The sequence below is a fragment of the Lynx canadensis genome, chromosome B4 (assembly GCF_007474595.2).
Source record: "Lynx canadensis isolate LIC74 chromosome B4, mLynCan4.pri.v2, whole genome shotgun sequence".
Classification (NCBI taxonomy): domain Eukaryota; kingdom Metazoa; phylum Chordata; class Mammalia; order Carnivora; family Felidae; genus Lynx; species Lynx canadensis.
The window spans coordinates 115,871,614-115,893,094 of NC_044309.1; the positions used below are offsets into that span (position 1 = coordinate 115,871,614).

The 21,481-nt window shown below is 38.1% G+C and overlaps 1 protein-coding gene across 3 annotated transcripts in view; it reads right to left on the reverse strand.

Moving 5' to 3' along the window:
• Nucleotides 1-21,481, reverse strand: part of FGD6 (FYVE, RhoGEF and PH domain containing 6) — a 115,697-nt gene that overhangs the window by 40,847 nt on the left and 53,369 nt on the right. For all 3 annotated transcript variants that reach the window (XM_032594026.1, XM_032594027.1, XM_032594025.1), the window contains exons 6-8: nt 9,303-9,454; nt 7,156-7,312; nt 4,868-4,955 (exon numbers count right to left, since the gene is read on the reverse strand). In XM_032594026.1, coding sequence (XP_032449917.1) covers nt 4,868-4,955; nt 7,156-7,312; nt 9,303-9,454 — 397 coding nt within the window. The remainder of the gene's footprint in view (nt 1-4,867; nt 4,956-7,155; nt 7,313-9,302; nt 9,455-21,481) is intronic.

A 21,481-nucleotide genomic window follows, 5' to 3' on the forward strand; every position in this document is an offset into this window, starting at 1 on the left:
GTGAAGTTTGCAGGGGGGTAGTCTTGTGGGATGGAGCCCTTGATCTGTAGAATCTGGCACTATTTCCAGGTAGATAGTGCCTGAATTGAATCAAATTGTAGGACACCTAGCTGATGTCAAAGATAATTGCCTAGTATGGGACTAAACTACACGTCTGATGTCAGTACTGTGAGTGTGGTGGTGGTGGTGTGTGAACAAGAGAGACACAGGAGTGGGTTTTTCCTTTTGGTATCCTTGGAAAAGAGATTAAGTGACAATGTGCCAGGGGTGGTGGTGGTGATAAGAGGTAGCATGACCAGAAGGAAGATATTGCCACAATTTGACAGGAGTTTAGGAAGGCCTGGCCTAGAACAAGGGAAATGGAAACAGCAGGAATCAGAGGCAAAGGAAAACTGGTCAGCATATCCTATGAGAGAGAAAAGAAGAGGAAAGGGAAGTATTTCAGTCCTTTCCACAATTTTGTGCTTGGGTAACTGGAAGAACGTTTCAACTCTTAATAATTTATTGACCCACTCATCCATGAAACATTAATTGACACCACAGCATGGGGATTCTCAACCTTATAAAAAGGAACAATGTTTAACTCCCTAAGCCTTTCAGCTCATTGAGTTCCTGTTATGTGCCAGAGTCTATGACAGACACAGAATCAGGATAATAAAGACGGTCTCAACACTGAAGAGATGAGGAAGGAAATAAACAGAGGTAAACAATTAATGTTGCTCCTACAGTAGCACCTGTTTCTTTCCATTACTTCTTCACTGCTGCCTCAAGACTCTCATGCTCCTGGGGCACCTGGGTGTCTCAGTCGGTTAAGCATCTGACTTCGGCTCTGGTCATGATCTCACAGTTTGTGGGTTCAAGCCCTGCATCATGCTCTCTGCTGACAGCTCAGAGCCTGGAGCCTACTTCGGATTCTGTGTTTCCCTCTCTCTCTGCCCCTCCTCCGCTCACACTCTGTCTCTTAAAAATAAATAAACATAAAAAAAATTAAAAAAAAAAAAAGACTCTCAGGCTCTTAACTGCAAACAGGTTCTGGGCCCCACATAGATTTCAAGATCTGACTAGATCCACTTGCTTTGAGTGGCCAATATAAAGGTAAAATTTATAAGTTTTCCTACTTAAATTAAGTAAACCAGTTACTTTATTTTACCTTTTAAATAAAATAATTCTAATACTAAGCATTTATTATACAATATACGCATTTTCTTTAATCTTATTTTGAGCTGAGTTAAAAAAAAAAAAAAAGTACTACCAGGAATTTAGTTGAAAGTGCTTTTCACTATGCTGAAGGAAGACAAAGCTAAGTCAAATATCCAACCTAAAGCCAAATTATGTCCAGGAAGAAAATTCTGCAAGACAACAGGATGGTTGTCTGACTAGTAGGGGCAGTTTGCAGTATCTGGGGATTTCCATCCACCTTTCTCTAAAAGGATTCCAAAAGAAACTATCCTATCTTATCTGTACTTCATCTCTACATTTCTCAGTCTTTCCCTCCTGAAACCAAGGGGGTCACATATCTATACTGAGTCAGGCAGGGATCCTTCCCCTAGTCTGCCTGAAACTCATTACTAAATCAAAGTTGTTAAAAGTTGCCCCAAACAGTCTTGCTGTTCCTCTCTGTTCCTATATATTTTGTGCTCTTGGAATTACTCCAAATTCTAAAATGAAAATGAAAGTTATATAACCCCACAAGGTTGTTCAAAGGATTAAAACACTGAGCTTGTTTATCCAAAAATGAGGACCCCGTTTGAATAGATGTAAACCTAAAGATTTAAAATCCAACTTCTAAAAATTTAAGTGTATAGACAGGGAGCACTTTGATAGCAACTGTAGAAATATCTTGCAAAATAGGGAGTAATCAGAATATAACAAAAATGAGTACCGGAAAATCAGAGTAAAAAAAAAAATTTTTTTTAATGTTTACTTATTCCTGAGAGAGAGACAGAGTGTAAGCTGGGGAGAGGCAGAGAGAGAGGGAGACACAGAATCCAAAGCAGGCTTCAGGCTCTGAGCAGTTAGCACAGCACCCGATGCAGGGCCCGAATTCAGAAACAGTGAGATCATGACCTGAGCCGAAGTCGGACACTTAACCAACTGAGCCACCCAGGCGTCCCTGGAAAATCAGAATTTTAAATAAAAATATAAACAAACCCTTAGCATCACAGCCTCCATATGTCCTTAGGATTCTAGGACCATATGTATACTTCAGTACTATCTGTGTAGTTTGGAGAAGGACAATTCACCTCTCAGAATATGTCTTCCATTTATTTTTATTTTTTATTATTATTTTTAAAAGGCCTAAGCCTATTTAAAGTTTATTTTGAGAGAGAGCGGAGGAGGGGCAGAGAAAGAGGAAGAGAGAGAATCCCAAGCAGACTCTGCACTGTCAGCATGGAGCCAGATGCAGGGCTCAAACTCAAAAACTGCAAGATCATGACGGGAGCTGAAATCAAGAGTCAGACACTTAACTGACTGAGCCACCCAGGAGCCCCTAAATATGTCTTCCTTTAGGAGAAGACATCATCTCTGAAATTCTCTATCTCAATGTCATCCTTTAGGCTACAGATGTTTTAGCTTAACGGGATATTTTAAACCTATCTTAAAAGCAGCCAATATTATTTCCTGAATGGCTTCCAATGTAATCAAAACTGACCCAGAGAAATTGAAGTGCACTAAATTATTGGTAAAAGACCCACTCCTTGACCTTGAGGAGTTCATAATCAAATTACGGAACCAATTTTCAAATTACAAAAATACTAGCAAATTCACAAGGCACCAAATACAGTAGTACCCCTTATCTATACTTTCACTCTCTAAAGTTTCAGTTAACCAAGTCAACAGCTGTGAGTGTAAGGAGGCAGAAGATCCTTCTAACATGTCACATAAGGTCAACAGTAGCCTAGGGATACACAGTGCCTAATGTCATTCATCTCACTTCATCTCATCATGTAGGGATTTTTTCATTTCACATCATCATAAGAAGGGTCACCATAGTATAATAAGATAGGAGAGGAAGATGAGGCACCCAATCAGTTAAGTGTTTGTCTTTGGCTCAGGTCATCATCTCACGGTTTGTGAGTTTGAGTCATGCATCGGGTGAGCTCGATCCCTGAATCAGGTGAGCACGAGCCTCACTTCGGATGAACACGAGCCTGGCTTCTCTCCCTCTCTGCCCCTCGCAGGATTCTCTTTCTCTGCCTTTCACTCATTTGCACCGCCACCCCCGCCTTTCAATTAAAAAAAAAAAAAAGATATGAAAGAGACCATATTCATTTAACTTTTATTACAGTATATTGTTATAATTATTCTATTTGCTATCATAAAATACATGAAATCTGTTCTCTTAAAAAATAATTTTTAAAGCTTACTTTGGCTGTTTCATCACTTCTCAGTTAAAATCAAACTTCCATGAATCATAAATTAAATGTATAACTTTACTTAGATCAATCATAGTGTGGGGGGAGAAACATTTTTACATTAAAATTTCAGAATCTTGCTCTATCCTTCTCTCATTTGAAACCACAGTAGTCTTTTGCCACTAAAAACACACTCCACAGCTGTAGAAACAGCCTAAGCCGTTTAACAGCTTCATTTACGACACAGCATTGAATTTATCTAGCAAAAACACAACACATGCATTGGTACTTCCTTTTTGTCCTGTGTTTTCTAAATCTCTGCCAAAAGCAGAGGAAAGAAAGTACAAATGGACAGGATATCCTCAAATTATTTGGTTTGCCTTATGTCATTCCAAAGAAAAATCTAGTGTTTGATTCACAGTTCGAAATTCAAACTGCACACTTGAAACACCTAGAGTGGCCAGTTCCAGATGCTGAGGGCAGGCGTTCCTCAACAGCACTTTGTCTTTTAAAAGGCAACCTTGGAAGGCTTTGCCTAAAGGAATATCAGGAAATTCTGGCTTTCCAGGACTCACACGTACTACATCCGATATAGTTTTTGGCTCACAAGAAAGGATTTAGTGAAGGAAAGGAGCATGCCCACTCTTTCTTATAAATACCAACAGGAACCAAGTACCTCAAAATCTATTTACATGAAATCACTACAGACTGAACTTAGAGTTGTGGTGGAATTTTGATATTCTTATCCATTTGACACAATCTTAATGCACATAATATATGTATACTAAGTTGCTGCACATCCAATTATTTCACCAAATACTCCAGTGGACCTAGTAGAATGTGTCAGACACTAGACTTGGTGTGAGACTGTACTAGCTTTTCTGTGACACCAAACCACTTATCTCTATTAATACATCTATGTAAATAATACCGTGATATATGGATGGCTACGGTGAAGACTTGGAAGGGCCAAGGAATATAAAGCCCTGAGCACAGTGTATACCTTCACTCAAATCATAGCCTCTTGGCTTCTTCTTCCCCCCCCTTTTTTTTTTTTTAACAGTTATAGGAGTAAGCCAGATAGACACAGCCCTGTAATCTTGAAGCTTACAGTCTACTAGAAGATATAGATAATGACCATGAGAACAACAACATGATGATGATGACGATAAGGATACTATTATTAATAGCAGCCGATACTGGTTTAGAACTTAGTATGACCAAAGCACCATTCTAAGCACATAGCTCATTAATCAATCCTTACAACCCTCTGAGGTAAGTGACCAGGGCAACAAATATGTGTGAGTGACTCCCTAAACCTCATTCTTGAGCAGCTGGGAAAGGTCATTCTTGGGATTAATAATATTAATCAGGTAAAATGTCACAGGGATGTGGGGTTGGGATGGTATGATGTACATGTAAGAATAATGCCCACGCAGAGAATGCATGCAGGGATGATCAAAGAACTGATCAAAGAACTGGTTTGTTGGCAAACTGTCAGAGAAGCCTACCTGTCAGCAGCAGCCTGTACTGGGGGATCCTCTGAACTGGCTTGAGTAGGTAGTGCTTGAGGGCCAGATTAGCACAGCGTGGGCTCATCTGAAAGGAAAAGGTATCCAAAGTCAACACAGGCATTCTTCTAAAAAGCATGGGACCCAGATTCAAGTGCCCAGGAAACCAAACTTGAGGTGGCCATCAACTGTGGAAGGGGATTCATGGAAAAACCTGCTGTAACTTAAGGCTCAGCTGTTATGCTAAGAGTGAAACCATAGCCCACTCAGCACCTAGCCCACCCTTTTCTGCAGGTAGGTCTCTGAAGTCACAGGCTCACTGCGATCATTTGTTCACGGCCCTCTCACAGACAGTGGTGGCTGCAGCCTGTGCTCTAGATCAATTAGAGAGCACCACACTCTGCAGCTGCCACTTAGCAGAGCCTCTGCCAGTGTTTTCACAAGCACAAACCCAACAAGCAAGAGAGAAATGCATGGCACTGAAGATAAGGCGACAGAAATCAATCTACTGGGAACTGGATTCAAATAATAATCAGAGTCTATGGTCAATGTACTTAGGATAACAACAAGTGGTAGTGGGGAGAATTGCAGAAGTTAAAGATGACCTGAAAAGTAGCCTAGCTATGTGTATCTTCTCTAATAACCCCAATGGATGTAAAATTTCTTAGATGAATGGCTATAAAAGACAGCTCCCAAATCAGTGTATATAGAAACATTTGATTCCGGAGCCATTTTGATTTGATCAAAATGACAACTGATTCTGCCTTGAAAGCTCTTTTCCTAAGTAAGTACAACAGACACTTCAGCCCAACCCTGGGCCTCCCACACATTCTCCGACACAGGAATTTACTGTGAGGTAGCATCAAAATGGCTGAGTGAAAATGTTCCTGCATCCTAAGATGTTCTACACTTCTTCCCCAGCTCAGGTGGGTGGGGAAGAGTTTTTTAAAATTTGCTCAGATTGTTTCATCTTTTTCTAGATATGCACCTCTAGGGTCTGGTACACAGAATACTTAAAAAATTATAATGATATTGCATTTAAGAAAGCATCTACCATGCAAGCATCATTAACCAAGACAGTTAATTTTCCTGTCTTATGTTTTCTTTTGCTGCCAAGACAACAGAACAATTAATTCTCTGGACACTGATGAAACCCTGGGTCAATTATCAGTTGCCATAGCTACATAAATCACACTTCCTTTCTTAACAACATGAAGACATCAGGAGAGGAAAAGGAAAAAAAAAAACCCAGAAAAAAGACAACAAATGATTTTAAAGTTTAATTATGTGTCTAACATAAAAATAAGAAATCAGCAATATCGGGGCGCCTGGGTGGCACAGTCGGTTAAGCGTCCGACTTCAGCCAGGTCACGATCTCGCGGTCCATGAGTTTGAGCCCCGCGTCAGGCTCTGGGCTGATGGCTCGGAGCCTGGAGCCTGTTTCCGATTCTGTGTCTCCCTCTCTCTCTGCCCCTCCCCCGTTCATGCTCTGTCTCTCTCTGTCCCAAAAATAAATAAACGTTGAAAAAAAAAATTAAAAAAAAAAAAGAAATCAGCAATATCATAATACCTTTCTAGTTTGCATGACTGGAATTTTTTTTTAGTTTCAAAAGAGAGAAGTAAGTATTCAAACATATACTAATTCACATTTTATCCAAGACTGGGGGAAGGACTTAAACACAAAAGCTTTGGCTATAAAACGTTATTAATTTTTCCTAACTTTGACATTGAACCTGTGTCATTTATTTATCTAAAGGGAAACAAATTATATTTCCTACCCATCATTGTAGATTAGTTGTTAGAAGAAGAAAAGGAAAGGCTGAGTTAGAAATAAGAAATGTTTCTAGAATAGTCAAATCCATGGAGACAGTAGGTAGAATGGTGGTCACTGGGGGTGAGGGAGGGGAGGATAGGGAGTTGTTTTAGGTATAGTTTCAGTCTTGCAATGTAAGATGAAGAGTTCTAGAGATTGGTTGCAAAACAATATGAATGAACTTAACACTACTGAACTATACACTTAAAAATGGTTAAGATGGTTGTTTTATTTTGTGTGTATTTCCTCACAATTAAAAAAAAAGACCCATTAAAGTATTCTAACATGCAATAAAAGATTTTCAAAATTAAATCTGGTACATACTTTTTCACCTTTTAATTTGTTCAATCTCCTCTTTGATTCTGAAGGAATTAAATATCAGTATCTTTTTGTTTTCAACGATGGCAAATTATTACAGCTTTAAAAACAACAAAAGAAGAAAAAAGGGTTCAACATTATATGGCAGCAAAAATACCTCAAATTCTCTAACAACAGCAGCAAATGCTGGGTTCTTCTTGCACTGCTCATCCAGCAAAGCTATATTCTTATCAAATTCTTTGATGTATGTGGAGTACATTTTTAGATATGGTCCCTTCTTTACAAAGATATCAGCAATTCTGTGTTGTTCAGTCCTAAGAAATACACAAAATATAAAAAGAGTCATTAGTGTATCCAAAACATATCTAATAAAGAGCAGAGTCTCAAGTCTAAGCCATCAGCTTCGCCTCTTTTCTCTTCTTGTAAGATATCTCCTATCTCCAAATGCCTACTCTTCACCGTTCCCACTGCCGCCATCACATCTTGCCTGGACTTTGCCAGCCCTCTGACCGGTCCTCCTGCTTCTACCATCTCATCCTTCTGTGCAGCCTGAGAGTCTAAAAACAAATATTACTCATGTGACTTCCAATGGCCTCCTAGGGGACTTAGCAGAAAAATAAATTCCTCACCTTGGCTTACAAATTTGTAGCCTCATTGGTCCAGCTGCTGCCTACTTTTCTGACTCATTTCAGGCTTCTCTCCTTCTTTCACAGTACTCTCCAATCACACTGGTCTTCTTTATATTCCTTTGACATACAGAGTCAATCCCACTTTGCAAACTCTTACTAATGGCTTTGCATGCCTGGAAATATGGAGGAACCCTGGCTGGCTCCTTCTTTTTGTACAGATGTCACTTTTAAAGTGCTTTGCCTTTTCAGAGGGTCTTCTTGGCCATCCAGTCTTCACTTGCTAGCACGTCATCTTATTTTATATCTTTCTAGATCAGAAGTTGCTTTCATCTAATGTTTCTTGTCTATTTTTCTGGCTCTTCCCCCACTGAAACATCTACTTCATGAGAACAAGAGCCTCATCTGTTTTGTGCAATGTGATATTCCCACCATGCTTAGAGCCCTGACTAGCACACAGTAAGATACTCAAAACTGTGTTGAATGCAGAAATGAAGTATTGCAACAGCTGTTATTAAAAGCCAATGCAAAAATAAATGTTATTTCAGAAAGCATACTAAAACCAAAGACTATGTCTTAACTTGAAGACCCCAGAGAGAAAAATATTTTAATAAGTAGAAAATACCTTATCCAAGGATTAGAAGAGTTTTATGTCAGTAATAAGTGTAGCTTTTGCCATAATTACTGTTTTAGCTGTCCCTTTCATCAATTCAGTCTGTTTCTTAAATTAATACTTTAATGCAGAACATCTATAGATCTAAACTTGGGAAAACTTTTAGCACAAGCGAAAAATATATTTAAGCCTCTTTATAACGCTTGCACAAATATACATATCTGTTAAAGGCAATTCAGGGTAATTTTAAAGATAATTTTTATAAAAAGAATGACAAAGTATGTATAGGAAAACTCTGTGGAATCACATTTTATTTCTATCATGACCTTAAAAAATACCTTTCAGTGATTCCTCAGTTCTTAACCCTTTGTTATTTTACATTCGGGCTGCAGCTAGGAATTAATCACTTACCTAACATATTTTGCTAACATGCACAGGCATATTTCTAAAACAGGCAAGAGGTGTTTTTCTGGGTTATATGTAAAACAAAGCTTACAGGGAAATTTTGAATTTTGTGCATAGCTTCAAAGAGGTCACCAAAGTTTCTGCTTACTCTCTACAACCCAAGGAAGTACTTAACCTTTTGGTATTCTTTTCTACAGTCTACAATGATATCATATACATGTAAATTTTCTAAACCAAATAAACCTATTATTCCAGTGAATGGTCTCTTTTCCAAAATGCAAAGACAGATTCATGAAACTCCAGAAAAGATAATAAAGCATTTAAAAACATTTCAGTGTGAATATATCAACTAAACTCCCTCAAACTCAAAAACCTTGATTATCAGAGGTCTCCTACAGAAAGTTAAATTGGCTAAATATGGGTCCTTCTTGCTTTTGAGGCAACATTACCAAAGAATTTGAACAGTTTTAGAATTGAGCTCAGTGCATCAAGGTTGTGAATTCTGGCCACCTAAAATGACCAATGTACAGGTAACCACCAAGAAAATTTAATATATTGAAACAACTCAATGTAAGGAATACCACCTCTCTGTCACAAGCAGGGCCCTTGTGGCCTCATCTAAAATTGGAACTTAGGGAAAGCTGGTCAGTCCATTTATACCAGTTTGACATCCTTTCCTCCAGTTCCTTCAGGAGATCCCGGTTGAGCTCATACAGCTGAGGCAAGTAGTACAGGATCTGATTTAGGATCCGGTCCTCAATCACGGGTTTCCCAAGTTGCCTGGAAGCATGGGCCACTGCATCTCGGAAATCCTATTATAGTTCAAAGGAGGAAAAACAACATACACACACATATAATTTGATGTAAAGCTTTTCACCCCAGTGATTCTCTTTTCTACAACAATATAGATCACAAACTGTATTTTCTGATGTGAAAGTGTTATGGCTTGGAGCGAACAATCAAGAAAGAATTCTTGTGGTGTCTCTGGTGCAAAAAGGGTGATTTTATTAAAGCACAGGGACAGGACCTGTAGGCAGAGAGAGCTGCACTGGGGCTATGAGGAGTGGTTGATTTACTTTCAAGTAGGGATAGCAGTTCTCTAAGGAATTTGGAAGTAAGATTTCCAGTACCTTGAAAGGGTAGCTGTTGTGAGGAAAAGGTCATTTACTACTATTGTCTAGTAATACCTTAGTCATGAGACCCTTCATGAAGATATATATCAGTGGGCCATATGCTTGGAGGATGACTGCTAACATATATCTTGGGGGGTGGGTAGAGATAAAGGAAGCTTCCAAAGGAATTTTTTTTTAACGTTTATTTATTTGGAGGGGGGGGGAGAGACAGAGACAGAGACAAGACAGAGAGAGAGAGAGAGAGAGAGAGAGAGAGAGAGAGGGAGAGAGAGAGAGAGAGAGACAGAGAGTCCTAAGCAGGCTCTGCATGGTCACAGCAAAGCCCAAAGTGCGGAGCAGGATGAAGGGCCCGAACTCACAAACCCTGAGATCATGACCTGAGCCAGACTGAGTCACTCAGGCGCCTGTCCAAAGGAATTTTTATCCCTTAAAAGAGACTTACAGGCACCTGGGTGGCTCAGTTGGTTAAGCTTCCGACTTCAGCTCAGGTCATGATCTCACAGTCTGTGAGTTCGAGCCCTGTATTGGGCTGTGTGCTGAGGCTCAGAGCCTGGAGTCTACTTCAGATTCTCTCTCTCTCTCTCTCTCTCTCTCTCTCTCTCTCTCTCTCTCTCCCTCCCCCTCCCCCACTTGCACTCTGTCTCTCTCTCTCAAAAATAAATAAAATAAACATAAAAAAAAAAAAAAGAGAGAGAGACTTACAGGATCCTGGACGTCAGGCTAATGTCAAACTAAGGCTGCCTTTTGTCCTTAGCAAAGTATTAACATTAAGGCAGTTGAATTCCTATAGGAAGGTCACTCTGACTGTCTCAAGGACTTGTCAATGGCTGTAAGTTTTAAGGAAATTTAATTTTTTTCCTTTGCCTTTGTTCTCCATATCATTTTCCATGTAGAATTACAAATTGAAAGTACGCACTTCCTCCTATCCTACTTAGCTAGACAGGAAAAAAAACACAAAAACAAAAACAAAAACACCACAACAAAGTGGCTGGGGTAGATATTTGGTCTTAAAACAGTCTGTGTGAGATTTCTCTTACATCTTTTGGTCTGATCTTCAAACTCAGTAATTATATTAAAGGGTATCTGGAAACTGTATTGCCTTTAAACTTATTCCAATACTGCTATATGAACACAATCCATTCATTTTAGAAGTCCCCAAGAGATCTTAATTGATTTTATTCTGGAAAGTCCCTTTGTTCACTTTCAGTAATTATTTCCCAACAAGAGCATTCTAGGTAAGGCATGTGGAGGAGAATGGCACATTTTTAATAATCAGAGAATACTGGATCCAGTATTACTGTGTTTCCTTGGGCTAGCTGCATTTTCCTTGTCTGCTAAGTGGTTTCTGAGACTTCCACAATGCGCATCGCTAGATAACACACTTAAAGCTTTTTGCAATGTGTTTGGCACACAGAATCAACAAAATATTTTAACCATGGACTCTTCTATCCCTCTAACCAACTTACCAATAAATTCATCAGGATTTACATCTTTCACAAAACAAAAAATTTTCTCCTTACATTTTCTTTCCTGTCAACTTTTCCCTAGAAAATTATTTATATACCATGTTTTTAAGACAAGTCCACACCAACCTACCCTGTCATTCCAGTGGACTTGGAAAGGGTGGTGGTGTCTGGGATCCTATTTGTCTAGTTTCACACTATCTTGAGGTCCACCCTCTGGGGATAAGTAAAACAATAGTGGAATCTGTTCCACAGCCCTAAGGACTCAAAAACAAAGATTGTTCATTCTTAGAAACAATCTTTAGGTTTAATTAAAACCTTAAAGCAAAGCTTAGGCAAAACAGACTCTATACTAGGTTTCATCTTCCTTTACCTTTATTTCTAACTATTTTTCCTTCAGGGATTCACTGGGCAAATCAAATACATCAAAAAAAAAAATACCCATTTCTCCCCTGATCCCTTCAACCACTTGCCTCCTGTACATTAACCATAGGCATTTCTTATATTTCTTGTGAAAGACAAAAACCTTATATAAATTTTTTTTATATAAAACCTTTTATATAAAAACCTTTTATATAAAAACCTTTTATATAAAAACCTTTTATATAAAAACCTTTTATATAAAAACCTTACATAAAATTTAAAAGTAATGAATGGATTCCTTGCCTAAAGGATGGTTATTTCAGACAACTCAAATCCTCCTGTGCTAAACCAGTGCTAATAAACCCTTCACTTCAGGCCTCAGGATCTGGGACTATACTTTATTGGCCCAACAGTCACAGTACTTGGCCCAAAGGAACCAAGTACTTAAACTAGTAACTAAAGAACTACTTTTACAGCTAATTACTGTAATATAAAGATGGGAGTTTGTAGCTCGCATAAACTCCAATTCAGAAAATCACACAAAACATCTCCAGAAACCAAATGGATATTGGCCAAATTCCACCTCCCAGCAGCTTGTTTCTATCAGCATTCACATTTACTAAGACAAAATAGACCTTTAAACTTAATGTTTTTGAAAGTCATTAGATTTTCCACCAGGCACAACAGAATATATTTACATGTCAGTCACAAATTATAACACAATTATAACAGTATTCAAAGCACAGTTAAACATCTTCCATAGTAGTCTTTTTTTTTTTTACCACTTTAATAATTAATATAACTTAAATGCAAGAATTCCTTGTTCAGCAAAGCAATAAGCACTGCCCTTTCTTCTGGTAGAAGACATGATGAATATATTTGTCCCTTGGCAGCAACGTGACTTTTATTTTCCAGTTGGAAGATACTTCCTCAGTCACAACAGTGACAGTAGCCGTTAGTGGCTAAGTAGCTTAAGGACCCTATTTGACACAGCTTTTGTCAGACTCTGCATTCCATATGTCTGCAACTATTGCCAAAAGGAAAACTTGCTTATTTAAGACACATTCAACAGAGACCAGCCAAATTCACACTGGGCTGACCAGTAAGATGGCCACCTCTAACTGGAGGTGTCTGTCACATACTAGGCAAAATGTCACTTTTTCCAGTACTACTGGATGATTGTAGGTAGCTCTGAACGAACTTGTGGCCCATACTGTCATTGGCAAAAGAGGACCATTTAATAGAGACTATAGGCATTTAGAGTTTCTATCCAGGTATCTATTACAAATTATTCCTAGGACCCAGGTTACATATTCTAAGCAAGCACTACCAGGGCCATCAACTTGTCTTCATCGTACCTTTTTGAAAGCAGAAAAGGGTACCCCTTACTCCAGGCCAATGCAACTCACACCAAAGACCCTACTTGCAACTCATGGCCTTTAATTATACACAGCAGCTCTGGCCCAAATCTCATCCCCTCACCTTTTGGGCCACCATCCCCTAAAAGCCATGTGCTATGGCCCCAGTGCCAGATGTAACTAATGCACACAAGAACTACACACAGAATCTTTCACTTATCAGCTCTTCATGAACCTCAACCATTTCCAGAACTGGTGCCACTAGAAGGAAGAAAACATCTTTTTTTTCTTTTTTTAAATAAAAAGGATGGTTACAACATATGTCTGGTTATTTTTCTAAATGCTAACAGCCAGGATAATTTGGGAAAGTGTGATGACACTTAGGAGCCAGAGGCAAAACTATTTTTGGGCAGAAGAATTTAAATTCTCCAACACCTCCTTGACTAAATCAGTGAGGATATAAGACCACACGACTGGCACTTCAAAAATTAGATCCAGAGTTTACTTTTCTACACTGGAAAATCTGGGTAATTAAAATGAAAGGGGTATGGGAACCAGGATATAAAAATGTTAGGCAGGCAATAGAGTTTATTGATACCGACTATACATACTTTGGTCTATTCTTCCAACATAAAACCCACCAAAAATTCTGTATGTAAAACTGAACCATCTAACAGTCTAGTTTCTGATTACAGTAACCAAATGCATGTTCAACTTGGCATTTTTAGAAATAGGCTCCTGAATTATAAAGTGTATCATATTATTAATAATTCCTAGAAAATCTACAAATGAGAACCAGATCAACTTTTAAAACACAGTGAATATAAACCACAATTTCTTTATCCATTCATCAGTTGATGGACATTTAGGCTTTTTCCATAATTTGGCTATTGTTGAGAGTGCTACTATAAACATTGGAGGTACAAGTGCCCCTATGCATCAGCACTCCTGTATCCCTTGGGTAAATTCCTAGCAGTGCTATTGCTGGTTTATATACACAATGGAATACTACGTGGCAATGAGAAAGAATGAAATATGGCCTTTTGTAGCAACGTGGATGAAACTGGAGAGTGTTATGCTAAGTGAAATAAGTCATACAGAGAAAGACAGATACCATATGTTTTCACTCTTACGTGGATCATGAGAAACTTAACAGAAGTCCATGGGGGAGGGGAAGAAAAAAAAAAAAAGAGGTTAGAGAGGGAGAGAGCCAAAGCATAAGAGACTCTTAAAAACTGAGAATAAACAGGGTTGATGGGGGGTGTGAGGGAGGGGAGGATGGGTGATGGGTATTGAGGAGGGCACCTTTTGGGATGAGCACTGGGTGTTGTATGGAAACCAATTTGACAATAAATTTCACATTGAAAATAAATAAATAAATAAATAAATAAATAAAGCCTTACATAAAATAAAAATAAATAAATAAAACAGTGAGTTCCTTTGAAGTATTAACATACTAGCCTTACAAGCTCTGATCACTTGGGCAAGACTTAAGCAAAAATCAATGCAAATAAATTCAAGTATGAACATCTAAAGCAATGAAGCACAAAACAGATGGTCTTATTCTTAGGGTCAGGATTTACATCTCCAGTGCCAAAGAGAAGTAAGTGACTTAATGAAGCTGTCCTGACTGGGTGTCTTGACCTGAGGGTATGACTTAACCACTATGATGACACAGTGAATTACAAAAACTAAATGGACATATCGATAGACAGGGAACTCTGCAGGGCTCCCTGCCTTCAAAAAGGGCATTAATACTTCATATTAAGCCAAAGCAAAGCAGCTGGGAAGGTCAGAGAGCTTTGATAAATATGCAGAAAGAGTGTGAAACTATGAAGTAAATGTAGAAGGGGGAGGAAGTCCTAACATTAACAATTTGATTTTGTTTTTAAATTAAAATATTGACCAATGAAATGATTTCTCCCTCTCCCTATGATCAGACTGATCACAATCAGGTGATTGTGTATAATTACCAATGCACGCTATAAACTATATAAAACATGACTGAAATCAATCCTTTATCTCCAGTCTCTAACTCCCTTAACAACAAGTAATCATAATGTATCCTAAGTGAAAATATGTAGCTTCATTCTCATCTTCAAAAGATGGAAAACTAGAATTTCTCTGATTTCTTGGGCCACTGAAAGAATTCTGAAAATAAGCTAATATATCCAAAGATATACTACTACCCTCTATACAGCATGTAGAAATGTCAAGTTAATAATTTTTAATCCATTTCTGAACAACTGCCTAAGTTCAAGGTCTCAGACCAGAATTCAAAGTATGGTTTTGCCATTTAGCAGCGGGTTACTTTCGGCAATTAGTTTTCTTCATTTTAAAAAACAGAAATAACAAGTATTTGATAGGGTTGTTATGAGGATTAAAATAGACAATTTACATAACACAGCATGTTTCAAGTCACACAGAGAGTGCTCAACAGAAGGCCATTTATTTAAGTAAAGGAGATTTGGTTAATTTAAGTGATCACATGAATATCATTTAAGGTCAACAAGTCCTGGAAGCTTGGAGACAGAATGCTGAATCAGAGGCATATAACAAGAAGCAAATACCAAACCAAAGTAAGGAAAACAAACACCTTAGCAGCAGGACAAAGGGGCTCTTAATGAACTTCATTCAGTGAAGGACAGTCCTAACAAGAAGGAAGCTGCTCAAAAAGTGAAGGTTTGGCAGCCATGTCAATAGACGCTAAAGGAGTATTCTTTACAACTAAGGAACAAATTAATGATAATTAAATCATTAACAAGACTCAAAAAACAGTCTGTATTCAGTAGAAAATGATGAAGTTAGGGGAGCCTGGGTGGCTCAGTCGGGTAAGCATCCGACGCTTGACTTTGACTCAGGTCATGATCTTATGATTCATGAGTTTGAGCCCCACACTGGGCTCTGTGCTGACAGCTGACAGCCTGCTTGGGATTCTGTCTCCCTCTCTCTCTGCCCCTCCCCTGCTTGTTCTCTCTCTCTCTTTCTCTCAAAATAAAAGAATAAAAAACAAAAGAAAAAAAAGAAAATGATGAAGTTATTTAAGATAGGAAAAACTGGAGGCTTCTATGAGAAAGCCTTCTATTCTATGATTCATTTAAAAAAAATTTTTTTTTAACGTTTATTTATTTTTGAGACAGAGAGAGACAGAGCATGAATGGGGGAGGATCAGAGAGAGGGAGACACAGAATCTGAAACAGGCTCCAGGCTCTGAGCTGTCAGCACAGAGCCCGATGCAGGGCTCGAACTCACGGAGCGCGAGATCATGACCTGAGCCGAAGTCGGCCGCTTAACCGACTGAGCCACCCAGGTGCCCCTCTATGATTCATTTTTTAAAAAATAAAAGATACATTCTAGTTACTAACAGACATATGAATGTCCAAATAACTGCCTCTAACTCTATAGATTTTAATGAGAGTCCCTTAATTTTCAAGGTAAGTGGGTCTCAACCTTAAGAAATCAGTGAAGCAAAGATGCTTCATTACTAGTATCATTTTATTACTTAATCAGCCCATCTTTGTCAAAAAAGACCTCAAAGTCTCTGATCATTCTCTTGTCAAAAAAAAAAAATGTTTTTAAGTCATGCTATTTGGGCATTCATAAAATAAATTTATAGCTGTTTATTAAAATAGTCTCCCATCAAAGGGAAAATAAAATAATAAAAAACAATGCAATTACTATTATTATTATTCCCATTTTCCAGAAGAAGAAACTAAGGCTTGACTAATTTGTCTAAGAGCACATAGCGGCAGGGGCAGAATTCTTAACCCCTAAAGAATTAGTCACACTCATGCATTCAACAAATGTTTACTAAAAGCCTTCCAATGAACAGGAATGATGGTAGGTACTGGAGAGATGATCCCTGCCCTCACCTAGCTTATATTTTAGTAGAGTAGACCAAAAATAAACAACTAAACAAACAAATACACAAATTATATTAAGTGTCAAGAAGAACACAAAGGGAAAGGGAAAGAGAAAAGGATAGTCAAGAAAGGTCTCTATGAGGAGGTCACATTAAGCCAAAACTGGAAGGATAAAGAAAAAACTAGCTATGAAGAAAATGAAGACCAAACGTTCTGGGAAACTGCATTAGAAAAAGCTGTGAGCAGGAATAACCTTAGCAATGAACTAAGAACTGGAAGGAGGACTGTATGGCCAGAACATGGTCAGTGAGTAAGAGAATGCCCCTCTCTTTCCCCAGCATCTCATCTTAGTAAGAGGCCAAATCACATAGCATCTTGTAGGCAGGGGGAACCATAATTTGATGATCCAGCAAGACAAAAGGAACACTGTTAATAATTACTGTTAGTTATTAGTTATTAATAGACAATAGACAATAACCAGAATTGTCAAAAGCAGACTGGGACATAAAGTCATCCTATTTACAAGCCTTGGTAAGTAACATGGACTTTATTCTTTTTAAAAAAAAATTTTTTTAATGTTTATTTATATCTGAGAGAGAGAGAGGGACAGAGTGTGAGCAGGGAAGGGGAACAGAGAGAGGGAGACAGAACACAAAGCAGGCTCCAGGCTCTCAGCTGTCAGCACAGAGCCCGACGCAGGGCTCAAACATGTGAACTTTGAAATCATGACCTGAGCCAAAGTTGGATGCCCAACCGATGACTGAGCCACCCAGGAGCCCCGGACTTTATTGTTAATGCAATGGGAATCATTTAAAGGGTTTTAAGAAGGGGAGTGACATGTTCTAATATAGATTTTAATAAAATCACTCAAAATTTTGTAAGGAAAAAAGATTGTATAAGAAACAGGTTGGGAAAAGGCTGAGAATGGAAACAGGAGTGAGTATCTGTTAGGAGGCTGGAATGGTTGTCTGTCTCCGTAAGAGATGATATTCTGAACTAGGTTGGTGGCAGTAACAGAAACAGAATCAGTAGGTTTGCTGACGGGTTGGTTGGAGAAGTGGGTGAGAGAGAGAAAGAAACAGATTCTACTTTTCTGGCTTTTGCAGTCATAGGGATGGCACTACCATTTTGTAGTTTTTTTTTTTTTTTTAATGTTTATTTATTTATTTTTAGAGAGAGGGAGTGTGTGTGCTATGTCAGCGCAGAGCCTGATGCGGGGCTCGATCCCACGAATCATGAGACCATGACCTGAGCCGAAATCAAGAGTCGGACACTCAACCAACTGAGCCACCCAGACTCCCTGGCACTACCGTTTTGAAAAGGAAAATACTGGTATTGGGTATTGGCTGGGAGACACTGTGTACACTGGGCCTTTAAAAATACCTATTTTAAAGTCCAGGAGCTCATGGAAGATACTGCAGAGCATACATCATAAAAAAGATTAGCTGTAAAGTCTCGCCACTGCTGCTACAGGCCCAAATTTTCCTCACAAACATCAGGCAGACGAATCAAAGGCCTCAATTGGATATTCCTTCCAATGTCATAATAGCTTGAGTGATAAAATTCTTTAGTTTACACTTTAGATTTTATAGTTAAGATATGAGCTGTATCACCTAGGTCAGCAAATTATAAACAAAGAAATGTCAGTAAACTACAGTAACATTTAAATTTTAAAAATATTGGACATAGTGGACAGTGCAGATACTGAATATTTCTGTCATCTCAGAAAGATCTGTTAGTGCTATTCTAGAGTCTCTAATACAAAAAACTATTCATAGGAGGGGTGCCTGGCTGGCCCAGTCAGCAAAGCATGCGACTCTTGATTTTGGGGTTGTTAAGTTCGAGTTCCATGCTGGATGCAGATAATACTTAAAAATATAAAATCTTTAAAGAAAATTATTCACAAGAAATCATGTATAACTGAAACAGCAGAATAGCTTCCCCCAAGCCACTTGGATACCTGGTTCATTTCCAAAAAAGTATCCACTGGATTATCTAAAGCCTATTATTTAGGTATTGTAAAGCAGTCATATTCTAGGGCATAACACAGACATTGACTCATTTATATGAAATCAGACAGTAAGTAGTGCTCAGGATTGAAACTATCCATGTGTTACCTTTGTGGGGCACTTTTGGTAGAGGGGTAAATATGAGCTTTAACAGTGTGGTGGGGGTGGTGAAATGAAACAAGACTCTTGACTTCACCCACATTATGCTGGTAACAATCCTCTCCTAATAACGGCTCTCACCTGGTTAATGCTTTGTTGTTAAAATTCCCATTAGAGCTGGGCTCTGCTGAGTTAACATTTACACATACCAGATAGGACGTTAACAAGAGGTAGGCAGATGATCTACTCTTACCCATGCATTAAAGGCTTAGGAGGTTTTGAAATGTACAAGCCAAGGTGGGTTTTGGATGATTCACTGCTCAACACCAGCTGGGGAAGAGGCCAAGGCCATCTATGAGATTTATCAGATCTGAGATGATATTGGAAATCCTTTGGTCTGACCATTTTTACAGTGTTTATGATTTGTTCCAAAAGTATAGAGATAAGAACAAGATACATTGTTTTAGGTAATCAAATAAAGAAACTAATGAAGCTCTTAATTGGTTCTCTACCTACTGGAATCAGAACTTCATTACAATGAAATTTTAGGACAGAGGAAAAAAGGCATTTGGAACGGACAGAATTATAAAAAGATGAAAAAAGCGGGTAATGAAAGTCAATCTAAGCACCTACGTACACTGTGCAAAATAAAAGGCTCTTTCACATACTTTATTCCACTGATTCCTCACAACCAGAGAGAGCGATATTTGTATCTTACAAATAAGGAAAGTTAGGCCCAAAGGGTAGACTACTTTCTGATATTCATATAGCTGTTAAAAAACAGAATCTACATAGGCAGAATAGATGCTGATATTTTTGCCAATATTCTCAAAGTGTGGTCCTTTTTACTATTATTGGTCTGCAAAGATATTGGTTAGAAGCATAAATAATGGATTGGACACTTTTATGTCACTTCGACATGGCCATGACATTTGTATTGTATTTTTAAAACTTCTGATCCAATACGGATTGGAAATATTTTAAATCCAGTCTCTCACCACATTATGAGAAGCACTATGCTAGACTATAGGCACTATGAGGGCAGGGACTCTGTTGTTTGTCATGGAATCTTCAACATGTGTTCCATGCAAGATTTGTTGAAATAGTGCACTGAATTTCCAACTCCAGTTTTTCTGACTCCATAGCATTTTTTTTTTTTTTGCCTCCATGAGCTTACCAATTAAATTGCAGATGCTGCAAATTTCCTTAGAGTGGTCTAATTCTGTTTAGATGTGTCTATCAGAAAACATGTCAAATAGGTACAATTTGTTTGTCCTACAGATATGTTAAGCTTTCCAGAAAAAGGAGTTTAGCTTTTTTCCTTTTCCCTCTGCAATGGTTTAAGCAATACAGAGGTTCAGTAAAAACTGGAATTCATTCAGTTCAAAATGGAGTTTATTTTGAGAAGTTATTTATTCATTCTGTTACATATTTGAATTTTTTTTAATGTTTATATTACGCATTTGAAATGGCAATATACTTCAAACTCAATAAATTTATTTGGGTGACCAAATGCCGTGCTATAATTTTTAAAAAGTGAATTACAAAGAGAACTAAGCAATACAGTCAAGATTTATATAAAAAACTATTCACAAGACAGTAATTACTCAAAACAAATCAGTAATGTTAAGAATTGTTTTAGAAAAGGTTTCCAAAACTGGAGATTCTTCACACAGGATTTAGAGCTCCAGGTTTCTGTTGTACCAAGCACAGAGCACAGAGAATCATTCAGTGAATGTGAATCAGGCTTAAGTGCACCCTACTTTTCATGTTCACATGTATCTTTTAAGTGGAAAACTGAAAATAATGATACTTTTAGAGATATTAATGGGTGTGAACCTACCATTTCTCAGTAATTAAGATAAAGATGATGTTAATAATTATACCATCTAAGTAAATTTTCACTTCAGTTGCTTTCTTCATTGTTTCCTCTACCTTAACCCTCTTTTGTTAAGTCTTAATAACTTGCCAAAATATAATTCAAATAAAGTAGGATTAAAAGCGCTTTCACTACTAATGCATAATGAAACTTGTAAAAACTTGCAGGTGCAAAAGAGTGCATGAGAAAAATGAATATGCTGTCAGCCACATTCTAATTGTTTCCCAACAGGTTTGTTCAAGTTGACAATTATAAAAAATGAAATACAAAACTTTAAAAAGTTAGTTATAAAAAGGTCTATTTTAAGAGTCTATTTCTGGGAGCTTATTCAGATACAAGGAGAATGGTTTTGAACACTGAGCATGACATTCTTTATACATTGCTAGTGCAAAGTTCTCCTTATAGACATCTGCAAATGCCCAAGAAGAAATACTCTAAAAACTGTTATGAAGACAGAAAGTTTAAAGACTTTGGAAATATGGATATAAAGGCCCTGGGGCACTTGGGTGGCTCAGTCAGTTGAGCATCTGACTTCGGCTCAGGTCATGATCTCATGGTTCGTGGGTTCAAGCCCCGCGTTGGGCTCTATGCTGACAGCTTGAAGCCTGGAACCTGCTTCAGATTCTGTGTCCCTCCCCGTCTCTTTGCCCCTCCCTGTCTTGTGCATGTGTG